This window comes from Otolemur garnettii, unplaced genomic scaffold, assembly GCF_000181295.1.
Source record: "Otolemur garnettii isolate 467f Iridium unplaced genomic scaffold, OtoGar3 scaffold00099, whole genome shotgun sequence".
NCBI lineage: Eukaryota > Metazoa > Chordata > Mammalia > Primates > Galagidae > Otolemur > Otolemur garnettii.
In genome coordinates, this window is record NW_003852494.1 from 2,633,635 (window position 1) to 2,655,185 (window position 21,551).

Consider the following 21,551-nt stretch of genomic DNA (forward strand, 5'->3'; position numbering starts at 1 on the left):
AATCAGATGGTCAAGTGTGATCCTCGCCATGGCAAGTACATGGCCTGCTGCATGTTGTACAGGGGGGACGTGGTCCCAAAAGATGTCAATGCTGCCATTGCCACCATCAAGACCAAGCGCACCATCCAGTTTGTGGACTGGTGTCCAACTGGATTTAAGGTGGGCATTAACTGCCAGCCCCCCACAGTGGTCCCTGGAAGCGACCTGGCCAAGGTGCAGCGGGCCGTATGCATGCTGAGCAACACCACCGCCATTGCTGAGGCCTGGGCACGGCTGGATCACAAGTTCGATCTCATGTACGCCAAGTGGGCCTTCGTGCACTGGTACGTGGGAGAAGGAATGGAGGAGGGGGAATTCTCGGAGGCCCGTGAAGACCTGGCAGCTCTCGAGAACGATTATGAAGAAGCGGCTGTGGATTCTGTTGAAGCTGAGGCGAAGAAGGGGAGGAATACTGAGGGGAGGGTGTGGCAGGCACACCCCTCTTCCACTCTTTCCTGCCACCCCTCAGCACAGTGGCTCTCAAGTTTTGTACAATTAAAGTTTTTGTCTAAAAGCAAAAAAAAAAAAAAAGTCATACTTGCGGGGTGTGGTGGCTCACAGCTGTAATCCTAGCACTCTGGAAGGCTGACATGGATGGACTGCTTGAGCTCAGGAGTTCAAGATCAGCCTGAGCAAGAGGGAGATCTGTCTCTACTTAAAAAAAAAAAAAACAGAAAAACTAGGTGGGAGTTGTGGCGAGTGCCTGTAGTCTCAGCTACTCAGGAGGCTGAGGCAAGAGGATCTCTTGAGCCCAACAGTTTGAGGTTGGTGTGAGCTATGATGCCACCACACTCTATCCAGGATGACAGAGTGAGATTTTACCTCGGGGAGGGGGGGGGAGTCATACTCGCCAATCTCGCCTAATTTTTCAATCTTGTCAAGGAAATAGACTTTGCCTTTTTGATTAACTTTTTCTACTTAATTTCTTCGTATACCTTTTATCTTTTTGGTATCTTTGTATACCTTTTGTTGTTGTTGTTGTGTGGCTTTTGTCGATTTATTTCGCTTTTTATAACTTAGTTAAAAGGGTAGTTTGGCCAGGCAAGGTGGGTCACACCTCTAATTCCCAGCACTTTTGGCAGCTGAGATGGGAGGATCTATTGAGGCTTAGAGTTTGAGAACAGTCTGGGCAAAATGGCAAAATCCCATCTACACTAAAAAATTTAAAAAATTAGCCGGGCATGGTGGGACAGGCCTAAGGTTCTAGCTACTCTGGAGGCTAAGACAGGAGGATGACATAGGGCTGGTTACAGTGAGCTATGAGTGGACCAGTGCACTCCAGCTTGGGGTATACAGCAAGACTCTGTCTCTTAATAAGTTTAATCTATTCTTATTGTAATTACAGATGTTTGAAATTATTCCTATTATTTTATATTTTTTCATTTTCTTTCTAAAATTTTTCTACCTCAGCTGAATTTATCAAGTTTTCTTTGATTCTTTCCCTTACCCCTACTAATTCTATGGTAGTATTTAATCATCTTTCCAAATAAGAAAGCATAGCATTGTTTTACTTCTTCCCCAAGCTGCTTTGAGTATTTAAAAATCTATTTTACACTCAGAACTTCTGAAAAGTTTTGTTTATATTTTGTTTGTTATTCTTATGTCTTACCTTGCTTCTTTCTTTTTTTTTTTTTTGAGACAGAATCTTACTTTCTTGCCCCCAGTAGAGTGCCCTGGCGTCATAGCTTACAGCAACCTCAAACTCTTGGCCTCAAGTGATTCTCTTGCCTCAGTCTCCTGAGTAGCTGGGACTGGAGAGGCCCCCACAATGCCTGGCTATTATATGATAGTTTTTACAGAAAGCATATGTAGATAGTAATATATATATATAGAGAGAGAGAGACAGTTGTCACCCTTGGTAGGATACCTTAGCTCACAGCAACCTCAAACTCTTGGCCTCAAGTGATTCTCTTGCCTCAGACTCCTAAGTAGCTAGGAGGCACCCACCATAATGCCCAACTATTTTTAGAAATAGGGTCTCACTCTTGCTCAGGCCAGTCTCAAACCTGTGAGCTAGTCTACTCCCCTTGGCCTCCCAGAATGCTAGGATTACAGGTGTGAGCCACAGCACCTGGCCTGTATGTCTGAATTTTAATGATGGCTGGATATAAAATTTTAATTTTTTTTTTGGAGTTTTGTTTAGGGCTGGGTTTGAACCCACCACCTCCAGCATATGGGGCCAGTGCCCTACCCTTTGAGCCACAGGCGCTGCCCTGGATATAAAATTTTAAGTTACTGATTTGTCACCTTGCATCTAGTGATGCTGATCAAGGACAACACTGACTAGGTGTGGTAGCTCATGCCTGTAATCCTAGCACTCAGGTAAGCAGGGACGGGTAAATTAAGGTCAGGAGTTCGAGAGAGCCTAAGCAAGAGTGAGAGACCCCCATCTCTAAAAACTAGACAGGCATTGTGGGGCAAGAGGATAACTTGAGTCCAGGAGTAGGAGGTTGCTATGAGCTATGACGCCATGGCAATCCACCAAGGGCAACAAAGACTGTGTCTCCGAAAAAAAAAAAAAAAAAAAGAAAAGAAAAAAAGGAATAAGGCAAAATTCTACCTCATTAGGTAATCTTTTTTCTTTCTAGTAGCTTTTTAGGATTTTTCTGACTCTTTTAGTTTTTTTTTTAAGACAGAGTCTCACTTTGTCACACTCCATAGTGTGCTGTGGTATCATAGCTCACAGCAACCTCAAACTTTTGGGCTCAAGCGATTCTCTTGCCTCAGCCTCCTGAGTAGGAGTGGTACTACAGGGGCCCACTACAATGCCTTGCTACTTTTGTTTCTTTTTTTTTTTTTTTTTGCAGTTTTTGGCCGGGGCTGGGTTTGAACCTGCCACCTCCAGCATATAGGATCAACGCTCTACTCCTTTGAGCCACAGGCATTGCCCATGCCTTGCTACTTTTAGAGATGAGATCTTACTCTGGCTCAGGGTGGCCTCAAACCTGTGAACTCAGGCGATCCACCCGCCTCAGGCTCCCAGAATGCTAGGATTACAGGAGTCAGCCACTGCACCCAGCTCTTCTGACCTCAGCCTCCCAGAATGCTAGGATTACAGGAGTCAGCCATTGCACCCAGCTCTTCTGACTCTTTTTGTAATATAATTTTACTTGTGTTTAAAACAATTTTTTTTCAAAACTTTTGTGAGCCCTTTCATTTAGTTCTAGGAAAATTTCTATTTTTTTTTTTTTTTTTTTTCAGATACTGCTTATACATTTCTCTCCCTCTTTTCTCACTTTTTAGGCTGCTGAGGCAAGTGGTGAAGGCTACCAGGGGAGGTTCCTGATGTTATACAGCTCAACATATCTCCCTGTTTATAGCACCTGAGAACTCCACTGCCACCTTGTTGTGACACCAATGCTGCTTCACACTTAATGTTGTTTCAACTCTTTGTTCCAATCCTATTTTGAGAATCTCTGATTATCTTTTCTTTCTCTTTTTTTTTTTTTTTGTTGAGAGTCTCACTATGTCACCCTTGGTAGAGTGTCGTGGTGTCACAGATCACAGCAACCTCCAACTCTTGGGCTTAAGCGATTCTCTCAAGCGATTCTCCCAAGAACCTGGGACAACAGGCGCCTGCCACAACACCTGGCTATTTTTTGGTTGTAGTTGTCATTGTTGTTTCACAGGCCTGGGCTAGGTTTGAACCTGCCAGCCCTGGTGTATGTGGCCAGCGCCCTAATCGCTCGCTGAACTACAGGTGCTGAGCCAGAGAATCTCTGATTCTTGAGGTTTTAGTTCATTAAGAATTCTTTATCTGGCCAGGCACAGTAGCTCAGATGTATAATCCCAGCACTCTGAGAAGCTGAGGTGGGTAGATTCCTTCAGGAGTTCAAGACCAGCCTGAGTAAGAGGGAGACCCTGCCTCTACTAAAAACAGAAAAACTAGATGGGTGTTGTGGTAGGCTCTGATAGTCCCAGGTATTCCGGAAGCTGAGGCAAGAGGATTATTTGGGTTACAATGGCACTCAACCCAGGGTGACATAGTGAGACTCTATCTCACCCTCTCCCCCAAAAGAATTCCTTTTTCTTTTTCAGTATGGTTATGGAGCACTCATTTACTTAAATGAAAGAAAAAATCTTTTTTAAGATTTGTTACTAGAGGCTCAGCGCCTGTAGCACAGTGGTTATGGTGCTGGCCATATGCACTGAGGCTGGTAGGTTTGAACCCAGCCCAGGCCAGCTAAACAATAACAATTGCAACAAAAAAATAGCAGGGCACTGTGGCAGATGCCTGGAGTCCCAGCTCCTTGGGAGGCTAAAGCAAGAGAATCGCTTGAGCCCAAGAGTTTGAGTTTGCTGTAAGCTGTGATATCACAGCACTCTACCTAGGGCAACATAGTGAGACTCTGTCTCAAAAAAAAAGAAAAAGAAAAAAATAGATAAATAAAAAAAAGAAAAAACAGAAAAAGAGGCTCAGCGCCTGTGGCTCAAGCAGCTAAGGCACCAGCCACATACACCTGAGCTGGTGGGTTTGAATCCAGCCTAGGCCTGCCAAACAATGACGGCTGCAACCAAAAAATAGCCAGGCCTTGTGGCAGCTGCCTATAATCCTAGCTACTTGGGAGGCGGAGGCAAGAGAATCGCTTGAGCCCAGGAGTTGGGAGGTTGCTGTGAGCTGTGATGCCATAACACTATACCCAGGGCAACAGCTTGAGGCTCTGCCAAAAAAAAAAAAGATTTTCTGCTAGAGATGCTAGTGTGCTATCTTGAAATTAGAAAACAAAAGAAGTTATTTTTACACACCAGTTTCTTAGTAAGAGTTGATTCTAGGCTGTAATTTCTGTGAGCCTACCTGTTTGAAACTAATTAGGTAAGATTTTAAACTAGGGTTTTCCTCAAAATACATTTCAAAAAACCACTTAGCTCAAGCACACTGGATAGATAATGTTCAGAAAAGTGGTGAATAAATCACTGCATTTTCCTCGTGGAGGCACTAAGATGAGGACAATGCCTTGGCTACTGGGAAAAAAGACTGTGGAATTTGACCTACTCAAATGAATTTCAATTAAGCATCTTATATATCATACCAAGGCATCTTATGCAGATTACTTAACTCATCTGTTCCCCAGTTTCTTCATCTCTAAAGTAGAAAAGATAAACTTTATAGGAACTGTGAGGATTAAATATAAGGTGTCTATGAAAACCTGAAATCGATAAATACTCCTGGCTCGGCACCTGTGGCTCAAGTGGCTAAGGCCTAAGGTGGCAGGTTCAAATCCAGCCTGGGCCTGCCAAACAACAACAGCTGCAACCAAAAAACAGCCGGGCGTTGTAGCGGGTGCCTATAGTCCCAGCTACTTGGGAGGCTGAGGCAGGAGACTTACTTGAGCCTAAGAGTTGGAGGTTGCTGTGAGCTGTGATGCCAGAGCACTCTACCCAAGGGAGAGTTTGAGGCTCTGTCTCCAAAAATAAATAAATAAATAAATAAATAATAAAAAAATAAAAAGATAAATACTCCAAATTTTTTCCTACTTTTGCCACTCACTATGATTCCAGGTCTCACTTTTTCCATTTGTACAAAAAAGTCTACATAGATGGATGATTGGGTCTCATCTAATTCTGTCATTTTGTGACTTAATAAATTGCCTGGATTATTTAAAAAAAAAAATGCTTAAACTATTTGGAAGCAATCAGATTTTCCAATGGCAATGGTTTTATTTTTCTTATTCAAGATATTAGGAACCTAACTTCTACTGGTTTGCTGTACATGGCTATTCAATTTTCCTACTGAGCAACTAGTATGTTAATATATTAGAAATGGGAAAAATTTCGACAGAGTCTCATTAGGTTGCCCCTGGTAGAGTGCTGTGGTGTTACAGCTCACAGCAACCTCATACTCTTGGGCTTAAGCAATTCTTATTTCAGTCTCCCAAGTAGCTGAGACGACAGGCACCCACCATGATGCCTGGCTATTTTTTTGTTGTAGTTGTCATTGTTGTTTAGCTGCCTGGGCTGGGTTCAAACCAGCCAGCCTTGATGTATGTGGCCGGCACCCTACCCATTGAGCTATGGGTGCCGCCATTTTTTTTTTTTTTGAGAAAGAGTCTTACCATGTTGCCCTTGGTAGAGTGCCATAGCATCACAGCTCACAACAACCTCCAACTCTTGAGCTTCAGAGATTCTCTTGCCTCAGCCCAAGTAGCTGGGACTACAGGGGCCTGCCACAATACCCGGCTATTTTTTGGTTGTACTTGTTGTTTGGCAGGCCCAGGCTAGGTTCGAACCCGCCAGCTCCAGTGTATGTGGCTGGCATAGTGGCTGAGTTATAGGCACCGAGCCAAAATTTCTTACAAAGAAATTTGTAAAAATTTGGGAAAAATTTCTTACAAAGTTAGAGCCACAATGGACCATCAACTAGATAATCTAATGTAAATCTCTCAGTTTAGAAAAAGATGAAACTCAGATGGCATCTCCTTAGTAAAAAAATAAAACTTTAACTTACCACTTTGGTATGCAGCTTCTGCTGCCATTTCTGAAAGACTAACTGCAGTCATCCAACTGGTTTCTAGCTTCAAGTATTCTTGCTGTTTTGAAGTCATCTGTAAATTAAGCAAAGTGCTTCAGACAACATGAAGAGGTTTAGCACATTTGAATGGACTTACGCAAAGTAGGGTTAGAGAATAGTTACTGTTTAGATTGATTAAATGTAATTTAGTATATTAGATACTATAATACAATGAGGTAGGACATTAATACAGACATGTCTAATAACTTTTCGCATACCTCAACTCTGGCTCCTATGATCACCTGCCATACTTCATCTTCCTCCTGTGAATTCATTTTCCCAAGTAAACTTGTATATTGTCGGTATAGAGAAATTAAAGTATAAACAGCCTACAAATATAGAATAAATAAGTCTCAGTAAAATGAAGCATATCAGGATTAGTGAAGTCTCATTAGAGCAAACTGGCTCCTTAGTCCTGGCTTCCTGAAGTTTTACCATTACCATATGAAGTAAAGCCATCAATCCAGGACCTTAGTTCTTCCACCTATAAACTTCTGTGTTTCTTAAAGCTTTTTAGCAATTCAGACATAAGAGAATATAATGCAAAGGGAAAACTCAAAGTTGAGAAAAAAGCTAGTAGAAAATATGGGTAAAATAAATGTTAATAATTGAAACTTTTAAATACTTTTGATTCTGATTATCCACATACTCTCTTTTTCAATTAGATTACTATTTTTTAAACTGTCCTCACAGAGAAGCCTTTAGTGATGGACTTTGGATCCATTTATCCTTAAGTGAACTAGAACAGCTTGGCTCTCGTTTTATATACTTGGTTGCCATGTTTAAGATTTTTCTGTAGAAAAGTTTTCTGAAAAAAGTCTAAAAACCAGTGATTTAGATCAGGGCTCAGATTTTGGTAAAGGGCCAGAAAGTAAATGTTAGGCTTTAGAATCTCTGTTGAAACTATTCAAACTCTTGAATGCAGTCATAGACAATACATAAACAAATGAACCTGGCTATGTTCCAATGAAATACAAACACAGGCTTTGGATTGGATTTGGTTGTGAGCCACAGTTTATTAACTTCTGGCTTTGAAGATCAAGACTTAAAATAAGAAACATACCTTAGTATATTCAGTGATAGCTTCAATTAGTGCATACGTGGTCTGAGAGAGAAAGGTGGAGGTGCTGTCTGTTACCAAAGACACTGCCCTCCTCATTAATGCATCGTTACTGAGGGAATGAGGCTCTGATTTCTGAAAAAAAACCCAAAACATTGTCATTCAACTTCTAACCTAAAGTTCATGCTGAGGACTGTGTTACAGCCAGCCAAGTAAAAAACATAATTCTCATTGTTACTTAATGTTTTAAGCTGCAACTGCACTATACTTCCTAGGTTAACTTTTTTTAAGGTTTTATTTTGGCTATTTTAAGACAATATAGGGAAATAATTCCAGAGTATGCTTTTTACCTGCTTTCATTCTGTTCCCCAAAGGAAAGTTATTTCTTTATATAAAATAAGTGTGGCTAGATGTGGTACTCATGCTTATAATCCCAAAAGTCTGAAAGGCTAAGCTGGGAAGATCACTTGAGGCCAGGAGTTTGAGACAGGTCTAGGCAACATACCGTTAATCTCTACAAAAAGATAGAAAAAAATTATCTGAGTGTGTTGGCATGTGCCTGTAGTCCCAGTTACACAGGACGTTGAGGTGAAAGAATCACTTGAACCCAGGAGTCCAGGATCACACTGAGTTACGAGGGTGCCACTGTACTCCAGTCTGGACAATAGAGTGAGACCCTGTCTATAAAAATAAACAAAAATTAAAAAATAAAATGCTAATTATAAATCCACAAATTCATGAGGTTATGATTTGCTCATTAACACAGTGGTAGATGCTTGAGATATAAGGATGAGTAAGAGATATTCTCTGCGCTCAGAGATTTCAGGCAGGAGCAAGGAAAGCAGAACATTGAGTTCTAAAAGAGAACTAGAAAAATGAATGAATTATACTTCCAAGTATAATGGAAGCTCTAAGAAGTCTACATAGGTACAGTGGGACACACATGAGAGAGAAATCAATTCTATACTGAGCAATTAATAGCTTAGAAAAGGTTTCATTTGGCTTGGCGCCTGTAGCATAGTGGTTATGGCACAGGCCACATGCATGGAGGGTGGCAGGTTTGAACCAGGCCCAGGCCAGCTAAACAATGACAACTGCAACAAAAAAAAGCCAGGCATTGTGGTAGGTGCCTGTAGTCCCAGCTACTGGAGAGGGTGAGGGAAGAGAACTGTTAAGCCCAAGAGTTTGAGGTTGCTGTGAGCTATGATGTCATGGCACTCTTCCAAGGGCAACATAGTGACACTGTCTCCAAAAAAACCCAAACAAACCAAAAAAAAACAAAGAAAAGATTCATTTATTTGATGAGGATTAAGCTGAGTCCAAAAATTAAATGAGTGGATGGGGGAGAGCAATTTTGTAAAGAATGAGCAGTATAAGGAGGCAGGTACTCTTCACTCTGACCTCAGATTATTAGGTTAACAAAGAAAAGATCGATATACACATGTCTAACTACCTCAGGAGTTAAGGAACTGTGCCAACCTTGACTACATACTGGCAACTGTAATGACAGGCCATCCCCACTCTGCCTTTTTCCTCCTCAGCAGAGCAGTATTTGATTGTATCAGAAACAGCAAAAAACCCAACTCTATGTTTTGTACTGATTTTGCTATTTAGAGTATAAACACCCAGAATCATTGCATCTTGAAAGCAAGAGTCAAAAAATAGCTTTTCATACATGACCAAACCAAGAATTTTATTTATCACATTTATATTGAATCAATTTATTAAATATTATGTACCTTGTACTGAAGGGCTACAAAGGGGAAGAATATTGTTATCTCTGCTTATAAGAAGCTAATTTTGACATAATATTCTGATAAGTCTTCATAATGTGCTACATTTTATGATGTGTTTTTATTCCTCACAACAGTCCAGGTATTACCACTTCTTTTTTCAGAGATGATAAAATAGAAGTTCAAAATAGTTATGTAACTTTCCCCAGCAGTCATACACTTAGACCTCAAACCAAATCTTACTCTACAGTATATACACAGTATGTACCCTTTTCGTTATGCTCTGCTGACTCAGGAGAGTGCCAAAGGCATTATCATCAAATATCAAAATATATAGTAATAAGTGGCCAGAAGAGGGAGATGTTGTTGGCCAGGAACTAGGAAAGGATTTATTTATTTATAGAATCTTGCTCTCATCATCCTGGTTAGATTAGAATGCAGTGGGGTCATCATAGCTCACAACAACCTCAAACTCCAGGGCTCAAGCAATCCTCCTGCCTCAGCCTCCTAACCAGCACTTGCCACTACACCCGACTTATTTTTTCTATTTTTAGTAGAGATAGGGTCTTACTCTTGCTCAAGTTAGTCTCTAACTCCTGAGCTCTAGGATCCTCCTGCCTTGGACACCCAGAGTTTGAAGTTGCAGTGAGCTGTGAAGATACCACTGCGTTCCAGCTGGAGACACAGCAAGACTCTTAAGGCTGAGACAGGAGGACTGTTTGAGCCCAGGAGTTTGAGGTTGCAGCAACCCTCTTGCCTCCGGCTCCTGAGTAGTTGGGGTCATAGGAGCTTACTACAACCCCTGACTAATTTTTTTATTTTTAGCAGAGACAGGTCTGGCTCTTGCTGAGGCTGTTTTTGAACTTCTGAGCTCAAGGATCTTACTGTCTGGGCCGCCGGCACTTGGCCAACTCCTGCACTTCTGAGTTCCTTCTGCCTGGCAAGACCTTATACCCTCACCAGATAATATCATGGCTCATTCTTTCAGAACATTTCTCTGTATATACCTTATTAGAGTTACTCTTCTAGACCACCCCTAACTAAAACAAAACAATCTCCTGACAGTTCTGCCTATTCACTTACCCTTTTTGTTTTCTTCACAGCATTTATCACCAACTGACAGTTTATATTTCTATTTTCTCCCTTTTATCTCCTCAGAATGTTTTATGAGGGCAGAAATTTGTTTTGCTCACCCTTACATTCTCAGTGTATGGCACATAAAAATTGCTCAATAAATAACTTGATGTACTGTTTCTACTTAATGAGACAATCACTGGGAGTATTTTTTTTTTAGAGACAGAGTCTCACTTTATTGCCCTTGGTAGAGTGCTGTGGAGTCACAGCTCACAGCAATCTCCAACTCTTGGGCTTAGGTGATTCTCTTGTCTCAGCCTCCCAAGTAGCTGGGACTACAGGCGCCTGCCATAATGCCTGGCTATTTTTTGTTGCGGTTTGGCCGAGGCTGGGTTTGAACCCGCCACCCTCGGTATATGGGGTCGGCGCCCTACTCACTGAGCTACAGGCACCGCCCCAATCACTGGGAGTATTAATGTATGTGTTCAACATTGAAAAGATGCGGGTAACGTAGAAAGACTCTCATGTGGGAAAGGGGTGAGAGCTTGTCTGAGGCTTCACTGCCCACGTGAGACTTCACGAGGACAAGGTACAGCCGACAGCTTTACCTGCGCAATAGGAACTGCACACAGGGCCACACCAAATCCAACTGCCACAGTTTTGTGCCATGGTCTTATCAATTCTGAGAAACAGCGCTTCTTCAAGTTAGCCACGACAGGAAGACAGCGTCGGTACCTAGAAACACGAGTCGAACTGCAAGGTGCCACCCCCCTTCTGAACGCCCGGCTCTCTTTCCAAGGCCTGGACACCAGGGAGGACGTGAGGGCGGCCTTCCCAGAGATCGGGACAGCGCGGGGCGGGGCGGCCTGGCAACCACCTGACTCGCCGCAGGCACAGCAACGGGGAAGCGGGCTTTTCAACAGATGCCGAAGAGGTTCAAATGGTAACCTCAAAGCCTTTAAGTAGGGCCTTTGCCCAAACAAACGCTTCCCGAGTAGGATTTAGCGCTGGACTGCCGGGTTCCCAGTGTGTCCGACAGTCCCCGCCAGAAAGACCCAGGAGCTGTGCGGCGCTAGGAGCGGACCCTCCGCCCTCGGGAAGCGCGTCCCGGGCTCCCCCCGCTCCCTCAGTTCCCCTCAGGGACTCGCGGGATTGATGGGAGGTGGCTGGCGCCCAAGAGACTTGGGGGTCCTGTTTTGGGGAGTGGGATACTGAAGAGAAAGGAACCCGGGAACTGAATGCGAGGATGGAGGCGGGGGTTGGTGTCCTCAGACTTCTGACCAGGGCGTGACTCTGCGGCCCGGTTCGGCCGACAAGGAAAAAGCAGTCGAGCCAAGAGGGTGCCGCGGACCGGGCCACAGCACTTCTACGTCTATCCCCGCATCCCTGGTCCTGCCCACTACGCGGTCGCATTGGTACCTGAAGAAAGAGGCTACGCCCCTCGACAGCCAAGTTCTCAGAGCCGCCATCCCGCGGCGGGCGGACGCCGGATGCATACGCCGGAAGTGACGCAAACTCGTGGGCAGAGGGCGGGGCGCGACCTCCACCTCCGCGTACCGGGACTCATGGCCACGCCCCGACCAGAGGAAGCAGTCGGGATTGGGCAAACGGGGAGGGGAGGCGGAGCTTAGAATAACGGTTGTAACGGGTGTGCTGGGGGCCCAACTGCCGGACCTACAGCGCGGGGCCTCTCGGCCTCTCGGCCTGAGGGCTCGGAGCCGAGTCGGGCGTCGCGACGCTGGAGAGTGGTCTCGGGTCGGGCGTGAGGCACGGAGTTAGCCGTGCGCTGGGGGCGGGAGTAGCGCCGGCTCTGTTCCCCGGCCGGGGGCGGGGGCGGGGAGCGCGCGTCGGCGCTGTCACTTCAGCACCAGGAAGTAGGTGGTCCAGCCGGCCAGCAGCAGCGCCCCGATGAGCACGGTGTAGCTGAGCAGCACGAAGGCGAGCAGCTCCCGCAGCAGCTGCAGCACGTGGACGGTGGACGAGGCCGGCATCGCCCTGCGCTGGAGTCACCGGGAGCCCCTGAGCACGCAGAGGACGGCGCGGCCGAGCTGGCCTGTCCTAGGTGGTCCGGGACCTCTACACGGGAAACGGAGGCAGATGCTCTCTTGGCATTGGCACTAGAGACCTCTCTGGCCTAAACCCAAAGTCGCCCTAATTCTTAGGCTGAACTGGGCTCCAAAGAGGGATAAGCCAAGGTCGGCTCTTCCCCGCCCGCTGCCACGCCAGTCTTCGTCCCCAGCCCTCTCCTCTCACCACCTCCTGCATTTTTAATGCCATGCGCGCCGCTGACGGCTGGCGGAGGTTTCTACCCTCTTCCCGTCGCTCAGGCTACAGCCCCAGCTGCGGCCCTGCCTAGGCGGGGAAGGGAAGAGCCCGCTGGGGCAAAGGCACCATCAGCCCTCTTGCAGCTCCGAGCCTCCTCCACCCCCCAGCCGAGACTTGCCAGTGGCGGAGTTAGAGGATCACTTGCCGTCGGCTAGCCAGGGGTGCAAGAGGTGGGCAGGAGTCCGATCTTGTACTCAGTGTCCCCATGGTGCTCTTGTGCATTGGCCCCAACCCCGCTACCTCCCACCAGACCAGCTCTACACCTGCCCTGCTGCCCTGCCCAGCGACACCCCTCGGTGCCAGCCACTAGCTTCCCTCTCGCGCCATCTCACTCACTTGGCAAAGTTTACAAAATCCTCCACCGCCGGGGCTCTGCAGTTCCTCTCGGGTCTGGTGCCCAAAGGTCGGCCTGCGCGCTCTGGCAATCTGGGTAGGGCTGGGAGATGTTCAGGCAGCAGCAGCACTCGACAACTAGGTGTGGCCTAGAGACCAATTACAACCTCCGCGTGGTCCCTGAGCTCTGAAGGAGCTGCGCACAGGCGATCCCAGGCCAGGCGGGGCACTGGCAACCCTGCCCACTCTCCGCCTGTGTCACCACCATAGACAACGGGATTCAGCCGTGGTTTGCAAAGCTCCTGACTCAGATGAGCTGACCAGGAGGTACACTAGGTGGTGTTTCAAACCCCTTTTTGTCTTGCTTTTATAAACACTATAGGTAGGCCACCTACCTATAGGCAAAATACCACCTTTTCTAGCAAACATCAAGAGCAGTCCCAATCTACTCTGAGTGTGGGCTGAGGCAGGTGTACTGCTTGCCCTCAGGAGTTGAAGACCAGTCTGAGCAAGAGCCAAAACCCTGTCTGTAAAAACAGCTGGGTGTATTGGCAGACACCTGTTGTAGTCCCAGTTACTCAGGAGGCTGAGGCAAAAAGATCACTTGAGCCCAAGTGTTTGAGGTTGCTGTGAGCTGTGACACCAGAGTGCTCTACTGAGGGTGACAAAGTGAGACCCTGTCTAAAAAAAGCAAGTATAAGCATGCTTGTTGTGTGAAAACCAAGCTAAGAGACCTGAGAGCTCCTGAATGCTAGGTTCTAATTTACACAAGTGTTTAGCAGTTTACAGACTCATTATACAGAGAGGCACCTTCCCAATGTGCCTGCTGCCAATTTTACCTCCTCCAAACGTGAGGCAAAAAGAGCCAGTTGGGATTTCTGCAAAGAACACTTTCCCAGATGTAACAATGAAGGAAAAGAAATCAACTTTATGTTGCTTCTGATCATTCTGCTTGTTGTAGTCTTTTTTGTTAAAGTTGTTTTTTGAAAAAGCAAGCAGCATGAACATGAACCCTTTTATCAACATCATCATCCAGAAACAAATGGCTCCTTAATTTAATCAGGATCTCTTATTATCAAATCATTGCCTCGACTTCAGCCTGGTTGAAAACAGGAGCAGAACATCATTGAGCTGCTCAGGAAGCCAGTGAGTAGTAATTGCTCCCTTAGAGAATTGGTCATCTGAAGGGCTTCCATATCCTCCCTAGTCACAGGAAAGAAAGTATGACTGAGATTTATACTCTCATCCCACACCAAAGTAATGGATGAAACAACCTATTAAAAATAGGCCTGGGCTCGGCGCCTATAGCGCAAGCGGCTGGGGTGCTAGCCACATACATCGGAGCTGGCGGGTTTGAATCCAGCTCGGCCTGCCAAATAGCCAGGTGTGTGGCGGGAGCCAGCAGTCCCAGGTACTTGGGCAGCTGAGGCAAGAGAATCACTTAAGCCCAAGAGTTTGAGGTTGCTGTGAGCTGTGATGCCATGGCATCACAGGGGGACAGTTTGAGACTCTGTCTCAAAAAAAAAAAAAAAAAAAAAGGCTTGATCCTGTTCCCTTTTAATTCTCACATCCTCGAAATCAGTGATTTTCAACTTTCCTAATGCTGTGGCCCACAGGTTGAGAATCGCTGCCCTAAATGGATATCTCAAGGCAATTTTGTTTTTTATCCTTTGAACCTCTTGTCACTGTCCAATTTTGAGTATATTATACAGCAACAGTAAATGAAGCTAAGAATCACCACATGGATTGAAATTCACATGAATCCGTTTAGAAATACGAGAATCTCACAAATCCTACATTACTGCCTTTTTGTCATGTGACAAAAAGGGGTCCTCTTATTTTCTATAGTATGTCATTAAATCATACGACTGAATACATTAGATTCTATGGTAAAATCCAATCTAAAGCCCATCTCTGTCTGCTTTAGAAACTAGCGCATTTTCCTTTTTTTTTTTTTTCGGAGACAGAGTCTCACTATGTTGCCCTGGGTAGAGTGCTGTAGCATCACAGCTCACAGCATCCTCTAACTCTTGGACTTAAGGGATTCTCTTGCCTCAGCCTCGCAAATAGCTGGGACTACATGTGCCCGCCACAGTGCCCAGCTATTTTTTTTCTTTGTTGTAGTCATTGTTGCTTAGCTAGCCTGGGCCAGGCTTGAACCTGCCAGCTTCGGTGCATGTGGCTGGCGCCGTAACCCCTGTGCTACGGGCACCAAGCCCGTGGTATTATTATTTTTGTAAAGAGAGTTTCACTTTATCACCCTTGGTAGAGTGTCACAACATCACACAGCTCACAGCAACCTCCAACTCCTGGGCTTAAGTGATTCTTTTGCCTCAGCCTCCCAAGTAGCCGGGACTATAGGCGCCTGCCACAACACCTGGCTATTTTTTGGTTGCAGTTTGGCCAGGGCCGGGTCTGAACCTGCCACCCTCAGTATAATGGGGCTGGCGCCCTACTCATTGAGCCACAGGCACTGCCCTTTTTTTTTTTTTTTGAGACAGAGCCTCAAACTGTCACCCTGGGTAGAGTGCTGTGGCATCACATCTCACAGCAACCTCCAACTCATGGGCTCAAGCAATTCTCCTGCCTCTGCCTCCCAAGTAGCTAGGATTACAGGCGCCTGCCACAACACCCAGCTATTTTTTGGTTGCAGCTGTCATTGTTTGGCGGCCGGGCTGGATTTGAATCCACCAGCTCAGGTGTATGTGGCTGGCGCCTTAGCTGCTTGAGCCACAGGCGCCGGCCCCATTTTGGTATTTTTAAAAAAGTATTTCTTCACTGGGCATAGTGCCTCATGCCTGTAATCCCAGCACTGTGGGAGGCTAAGGAGGGAGAATTGCTTGAGCTCAGGAGTTTGAGACTTGCCTGAGCCAGAGAGAGATCTGACTCCTAAAAAAATGAAAAACCCAGCTGGGCACCACAGTGAGTGCCTATAATCCCAGTGGCTTCTGGAGGCTGAGGCAGCAGGATGCCCACAGCCTGAGTCTGAGGTTGCATTGAGCTGTGAGGCCATTGCACTCTGCTCAGGGCATAGGGTAGGACTCTTGTCTCAACAACAACAAAAAATATTTCTTCTTGAATTCAACTCTGCTAAATATACTTTCTCCTGGTGACAAGCTACCTTTTATTTATTTTTTGTAGAGACAGAGTCTCACTTCATTGCCCACAGTAGAGTACTGTGGCGTCACATAGCTGACAACAACCTCCTGGGCTTAGGTGATTCTCTTGCCTCAGCCTCCGGAGTAGCTGGGACTACAGGCACCTGCCACAATGCCCATTTATTTTTTTGTTGCAGTTTGGCTGGGGCCGGGTTTGAATCCACTACCCCCGGTATACAGGGCTGGCACCCTACCCACTGAGCCACAGGCGCTGCCTGACAGGCTACTTTTTAATGAACAATTGACAACAACACACATTCCAGCATGTCATGATTAATCATAGTTCATTTCCAGTGATAGCAGAGCTAGAATGGAACAGAACTCACATTGAGATCTTTCCAGTTCTCTCCAAATGTGCTCTTTTTAATTGCCCCTCTTTCAACCATTACTCTCTTGTTCCACAATTAAACTACAAAATACTTCTTTCTCTGTTGGCTAAAATTCAAAACTGTATAGCAAGACATAAAACAGTGTCTGTGTAGACTTCTTTATTAAGGGGACTTCTGGGGCAGCAGTAATGTCTACCCAACTAGACAAAAGTCCAGACATGATGTAAACAATCCACCCTCTCCAAGAATAAATGTACCATTCACATATCCTTTCTCAGTAAGGGTATACTCCTTTGAGACAAAGACTGCTTCAAGTATTAAATGAACTTATACAAAGGTGTATAATATATAATTATTTACCATTTTCTATTTGCATAAAAATGAAACAATTGATGTTTTAAAGTCTTCTACTGAATACATTTTTAGGAGCTGACCTAGCTATGCTCTGAGCAAGCAAGTATAGAATCACAAGTGAATGCAGACACATGAGACCACAACTGAGTATCTGTTCATAGGACAAAAACCCCAGCCACAGAGACCTGACCAGAATGAATTGAATCCCATGAGCCAAAAGCACAGAGGGAAAAGGTGGATTTCATTCTCTAAAGCAGCTGAGGCTGACAACTGCTGGAACTAGAAGTATAAACTAATCTCCCTGGGATAATAAGTATTTGAAAAAGGATTTTCAAAACAAGAGTGGTTTTCTTGGTGATGCCTGTAGCTCAGAGGGTAGGGTGCTGCCACATACACCAATGCTGGTGGGTTTGAACCCGGCCAGGGCTAGCTGAAACAACAATGACAACTGCAACAAAAAAAATAGCCAGGCATTGTGGCAGGTGCCTGTATTCCCAGCTACTCAGGAGGCTGAGGCAAGAGAATCATTTAAGCCCAACAGTTGGAGGTTGGAGGTTGCTGTGAGCTGTGACACCATAGCACTCTATCTAGGGCAACAGCTTGAGACTCTGTCCCTTCCCCCCACCCCCCCCAAAAAATGGTTTTAAGACATTTTCAAATACTGAATGTCAAGGCCAAATCACAAGAAACAAATCTTTTAACTATTTCCCCCTGCCACATTTTACTCTTGTAATACTGTTTTTAAAAAAAATACAGAATTTCTCTTTCACTCATAATATACAGTGTGCCCATAAATATTTCACTAATGAGAAAGGTGAGGATGGCCCAGCGCCTGTGGCTCAAGCAGCTAAGGCTCCAGCCACATACATCAGAGCTGGCGGGTTCAAATCCAGCCTGGACCTGCCAAACAACAATGATGGCTGCAACCAAAAAGCAGCCGGGTGTTGTGGCAGGTGCCTATAGTCCCAGCTACTTGGGAGGCAGGGGCAGAAGAATCGCTGGAGCCCAGGAGTTGCAGGGTGCTGTGAGCTGTGATGCCATGGCACTCTACCCAGGGCAACAGCTTGAAGCTCTGTCTCAAAAAAAAGAGAAAGGTGAGGACAAACAATGTGTGGTTACTAATTAACAACAGAAACCACACCTGGACAGGACAGGGCAAAGCAGGACTCTAGCTATATTTTTGATGGGAGATTTGGGCAGTGAGGCCATCAATTTGACTTGGTCTCCTCCTTGGTACCCTTAACTCCTCCAGACACTGGGATAGACCACGAGGGAGGCAGGGAGCACATAGTTTTCCAACTTCTCCACCAATACCCCTGCTCTCTACTGTAGCTTGATAGTTTCCTGCAGGAGCGGCAGCTATGGCTGTTAGGACTCCGAGATTATTGATGCAATATGCCAGAGAAGACTGAGGTCACAGACCAGGGACTGAAATAGAGCTATATGTTTCACAGATGCAAGAGGCTGGGTACACAGTGGCCGCAGACTGTTAGTGAAGTACATGCGGCAGTTGCCATGGAGACAGTTATAGGATGATGAAGTAGCAAGAGTTAGCACTGCTCAGAGTGGGACCAGCTAAAGTTGGACCCATAATGGATAGAAAAGAAAATGGAAACCTCAATGGAGGCACCCATCCCAGAGTTAATAACACGTACCCTAATGGTCTCAGTAAGTTGCTCCTCAATTATTACATTCTTCAATGTAAAAAGTCCTTGATAACTATGGAAGCTACATAAACGTAGCTGATCAGACAGAGCATAAACTTCTGGGCAAGAAGCTCCCCCAAACGTCTTGCTTTGTAAGAAGTAGTATAAGCAAAACTTGCCTTAATGATCAGTTAAGATAGAGACCAGTGACCTTAAATATAATCTGGCATGCTTTACAGGAAAAAGAAAACTCAGTGATAACATTACCTCTAGTTCCTGACATTTTAACTTCTGTCCTAGGCATGATGTGTATTAGGAGTGGCCATTCTACTTTTATTTTCATTTTTACTTCTCCAATCTCAGATTGGTTATTTTAAGAACTGGCTCCATTTGTGTGGCTATATAGATCATCCATCCCTACCATCCGTAATGCATTTCCAGAAGCCTCTAATGAAGATCCTGAGCTTAGAAAACTTAAAACCAGTGTTTCTTTTACCCAGGTTGATCCTCTTCTATTCTTCCTTCTTCAAGAAATTACAATGCAAAAGAGAAGTAGAAGACAGTGGTGTAATTTAAGAAGCTGACTCCAAAGTAAACTATTCCTGTGTTTCTTCTATGAGATTTCACTTCATTTCAGCAACTTCAAAAAGGCAGTTTATTCTGCATTACACTTGTTATGTCTCCTTTGAACACCCTAGAAAGGTTTTTCCATTAGAGCCTCTATCCAACTGGTTCCATTTATTAGTTTAGTTGTGGCAATTACATATTCTGTACCTCCATCTTCCAGCTGGGAGAGAAATCGCAGGGCAGCAATTTCAGCAAAGGTTACCCCACCAAGGAAAAATATCAGAGTGACTCGGTTTTCTCCTGGTTGACCTAAAATTTAAATATTTCAGAATTAAATACTATGTATTTTTTTTTTTTTGGAGTTTTTGGCGGGGGCTGGGTTTGAACCCACCACCTCTGGCAAACAGGGCCGGCACCCTACTCCTTTGAGCCACAGGTGCTACCCCAAATACTATGTATTATTGGTGTTTCTCTTCCCACCTCTGAAGACATTTTATCATAAGAAAAAAGTCAAATGTATCTTGACATAGACAGTTCATTTGAAACTCAGAATCACTGATTTTTATTTCAATGTTTTCTCTAATGCCTGAGATTCTAAATGCAGAGGGTAAAAACTGCTACTCCTGGAGGGAACAGTATGGTTTTAGTGCTTACTATATATATATTAGCACCTAACAAAAGAGGTGCATCTGACTCTGACTCCTAAGTGCTTTACCAGTGTATTTTAAAAAGCGCTACACAATACATGATATCACATATATGATACATAATTATTTGTAGATTCTAGACTGGAGACTTACGTTTCTTTTGCAGTCCTGTGGGTAATGGCTGCCGTTCTTCAAAGTGGGGCCCTGGGAGTATGCGGAGGACCTCCTCGATACTCCGCCAGCCAGGCCGGGAGAGCAGCTGAGCCAGCCGCACACTAAGCGGTGCATAACCACTGTACACATAAGATATGTCCGTGGGATTCTGTTAAATAATTAAACAAAAACAAAAGCCTGTGGATATAAAGACTTAGAGCTATCTGACTGTGGCCTTTTGAGTAATCCAAAATTATTTGATTTGGCTGGGCATGGTAGCTCACGTCTGCAATCTTAGCACTTTGAGAAGCTGAGGCAGAGGGATTTCTTGGGCTCAGGAGTTCCAGACCACCCTGTGCAAGAGTAAGACCTGTCTCTACCAAAAATAGAAAAACTAGCTGGATGTTGTGGCAGGCACCTGTAGTCCAAGCAACTAGGGAGGCTGAGGCAAGAGGACTGCTTGAGTGCAAGAGTTTGAGGTTGCCATGATGCAACAGCTCACTACCCAGGGTGACAAACTAAGACTCTGTCTCAAAAAACAAATAAAAAAACTATTTGATTTGGATTTTAAGGCAGAAACACAACTCCCTCCCCATGTCCTATTCTAGTCCACCCCAGATGGGCCATTGGGCTCTATTTTCAGCAGAGCTCCACATTTTTTTTTTTTTTGCAATTTTTGGCCAGGGCTGAGTTTGAACCCGCCACCTCCAGTGGGGGGCCAGTGCCCTACTCCTCTGAGCCACAGGGGCCGTCCCACTTTTTTTTTTTAAGAGACAAGATCTTGCCCTGTTACCTAGGCTACAGTGCACTGGCCCGACCACAGATCATTATAACCTTGACCACCTGAACTCAAGCGATCCTTCTCCTTTCACCCTTCCCAGTAGCTGGGACTACAGGCATACAACACTACATCAGGCTAATTTTTTAATTTTTTGTAGAGATGAGGCCTTGTTCTGTTGCCTAGGATGCAGAGCTTCACTTATGATTCAAATCTTGAAAAGCCACTCAAAACAGCTGTAGGTACCAAAGATGAAAAACTTGGTTTGACAAGAAACTTCACTGGGGGCAGTGCCCATAGCTTGGTGGGTAGGGCACCGGCCACATACACCCAAGCTGGTGGGTTTAAACAAGGCCCAGGCCTGTTAAACAACAATGACAACTGCAACAAAAAAATAGCCAGGTGTTGTGGTGGGCACCTATAGTCCCAGCTACTCGGGAGGCTGAGGCAAGAGAATCACTTAAGCCCAAGAGTTGGAGGTTGCTATGAACTGTGATGCCGTGGCATTCTACCTAGGGCAACATAGTGAGACTGCCTCAAAAAAAAAAAAAAAAAAAAGAAAGAAAAAAGAAACTTCACAGAGGGTAATGTGGCATCCTCTAGCTGAGCAACAATGTGTATCATCTTTGAAACCCGCAATTCTATTTTTAGGCATTTAGCCATCAGAGAAGACCAAATTATAACATTATGGAAACTGCAACGCTGCATATAATAACAAAAATCTCTAAACAACCTAAATTTCTATCAAGAGATATCTGTTAAATTATAAAATAAGGTACAGGCTTGGCGCCTGTGGCTTAAGTGGCTAAGGCGCCAGCCACGTACACCCAAGGTGGCGGGTTCAAAT

The 21,551-nt window shown here is 45.0% G+C and overlaps 2 protein-coding genes across 2 annotated transcripts in view; both read right to left on the reverse strand.

Moving 5' to 3' along the window:
* Positions 1-11,918, reverse strand: part of DIABLO (diablo IAP-binding mitochondrial protein) — an 18,613-nt gene extending 6,695 nt beyond the window's left edge. Inside the window, exons 1-5 of the mRNA XM_012809046.2 lie at positions 11,834-11,918; positions 11,023-11,149; positions 7,611-7,742; positions 6,766-6,876; positions 6,485-6,581 (exon numbers count right to left, since the gene is read on the reverse strand). Of these exons, the coding sequence (XP_012664500.1) occupies positions 6,485-6,581; positions 6,766-6,876; positions 7,611-7,742; positions 11,023-11,149; positions 11,834-11,910 (544 nt within the window). The 5' untranslated portion in view covers positions 11,911-11,918. The remainder of the gene's footprint in view (positions 1-6,484; positions 6,582-6,765; positions 6,877-7,610; positions 7,743-11,022; positions 11,150-11,833) is intronic.
* A 7,191-nt stretch (positions 11,919-19,109) lies between these two features.
* The window catches only part of VPS33A (VPS33A, CORVET/HOPS core subunit), a 22,631-nt gene continuing 20,189 nt past the window's right edge, over positions 19,110-21,551 (reverse strand). Inside the window, exons 12-13 of the mRNA XM_003796011.3 lie at positions 19,927-20,095; positions 19,110-19,435 (exon numbers count right to left, since the gene is read on the reverse strand). Coding sequence (XP_003796059.1) covers positions 19,254-19,435; positions 19,927-20,095 — 351 coding nt within the window. The 3' untranslated portion in view covers positions 19,110-19,253. The remainder of the gene's footprint in view (positions 19,436-19,926; positions 20,096-21,551) is intronic.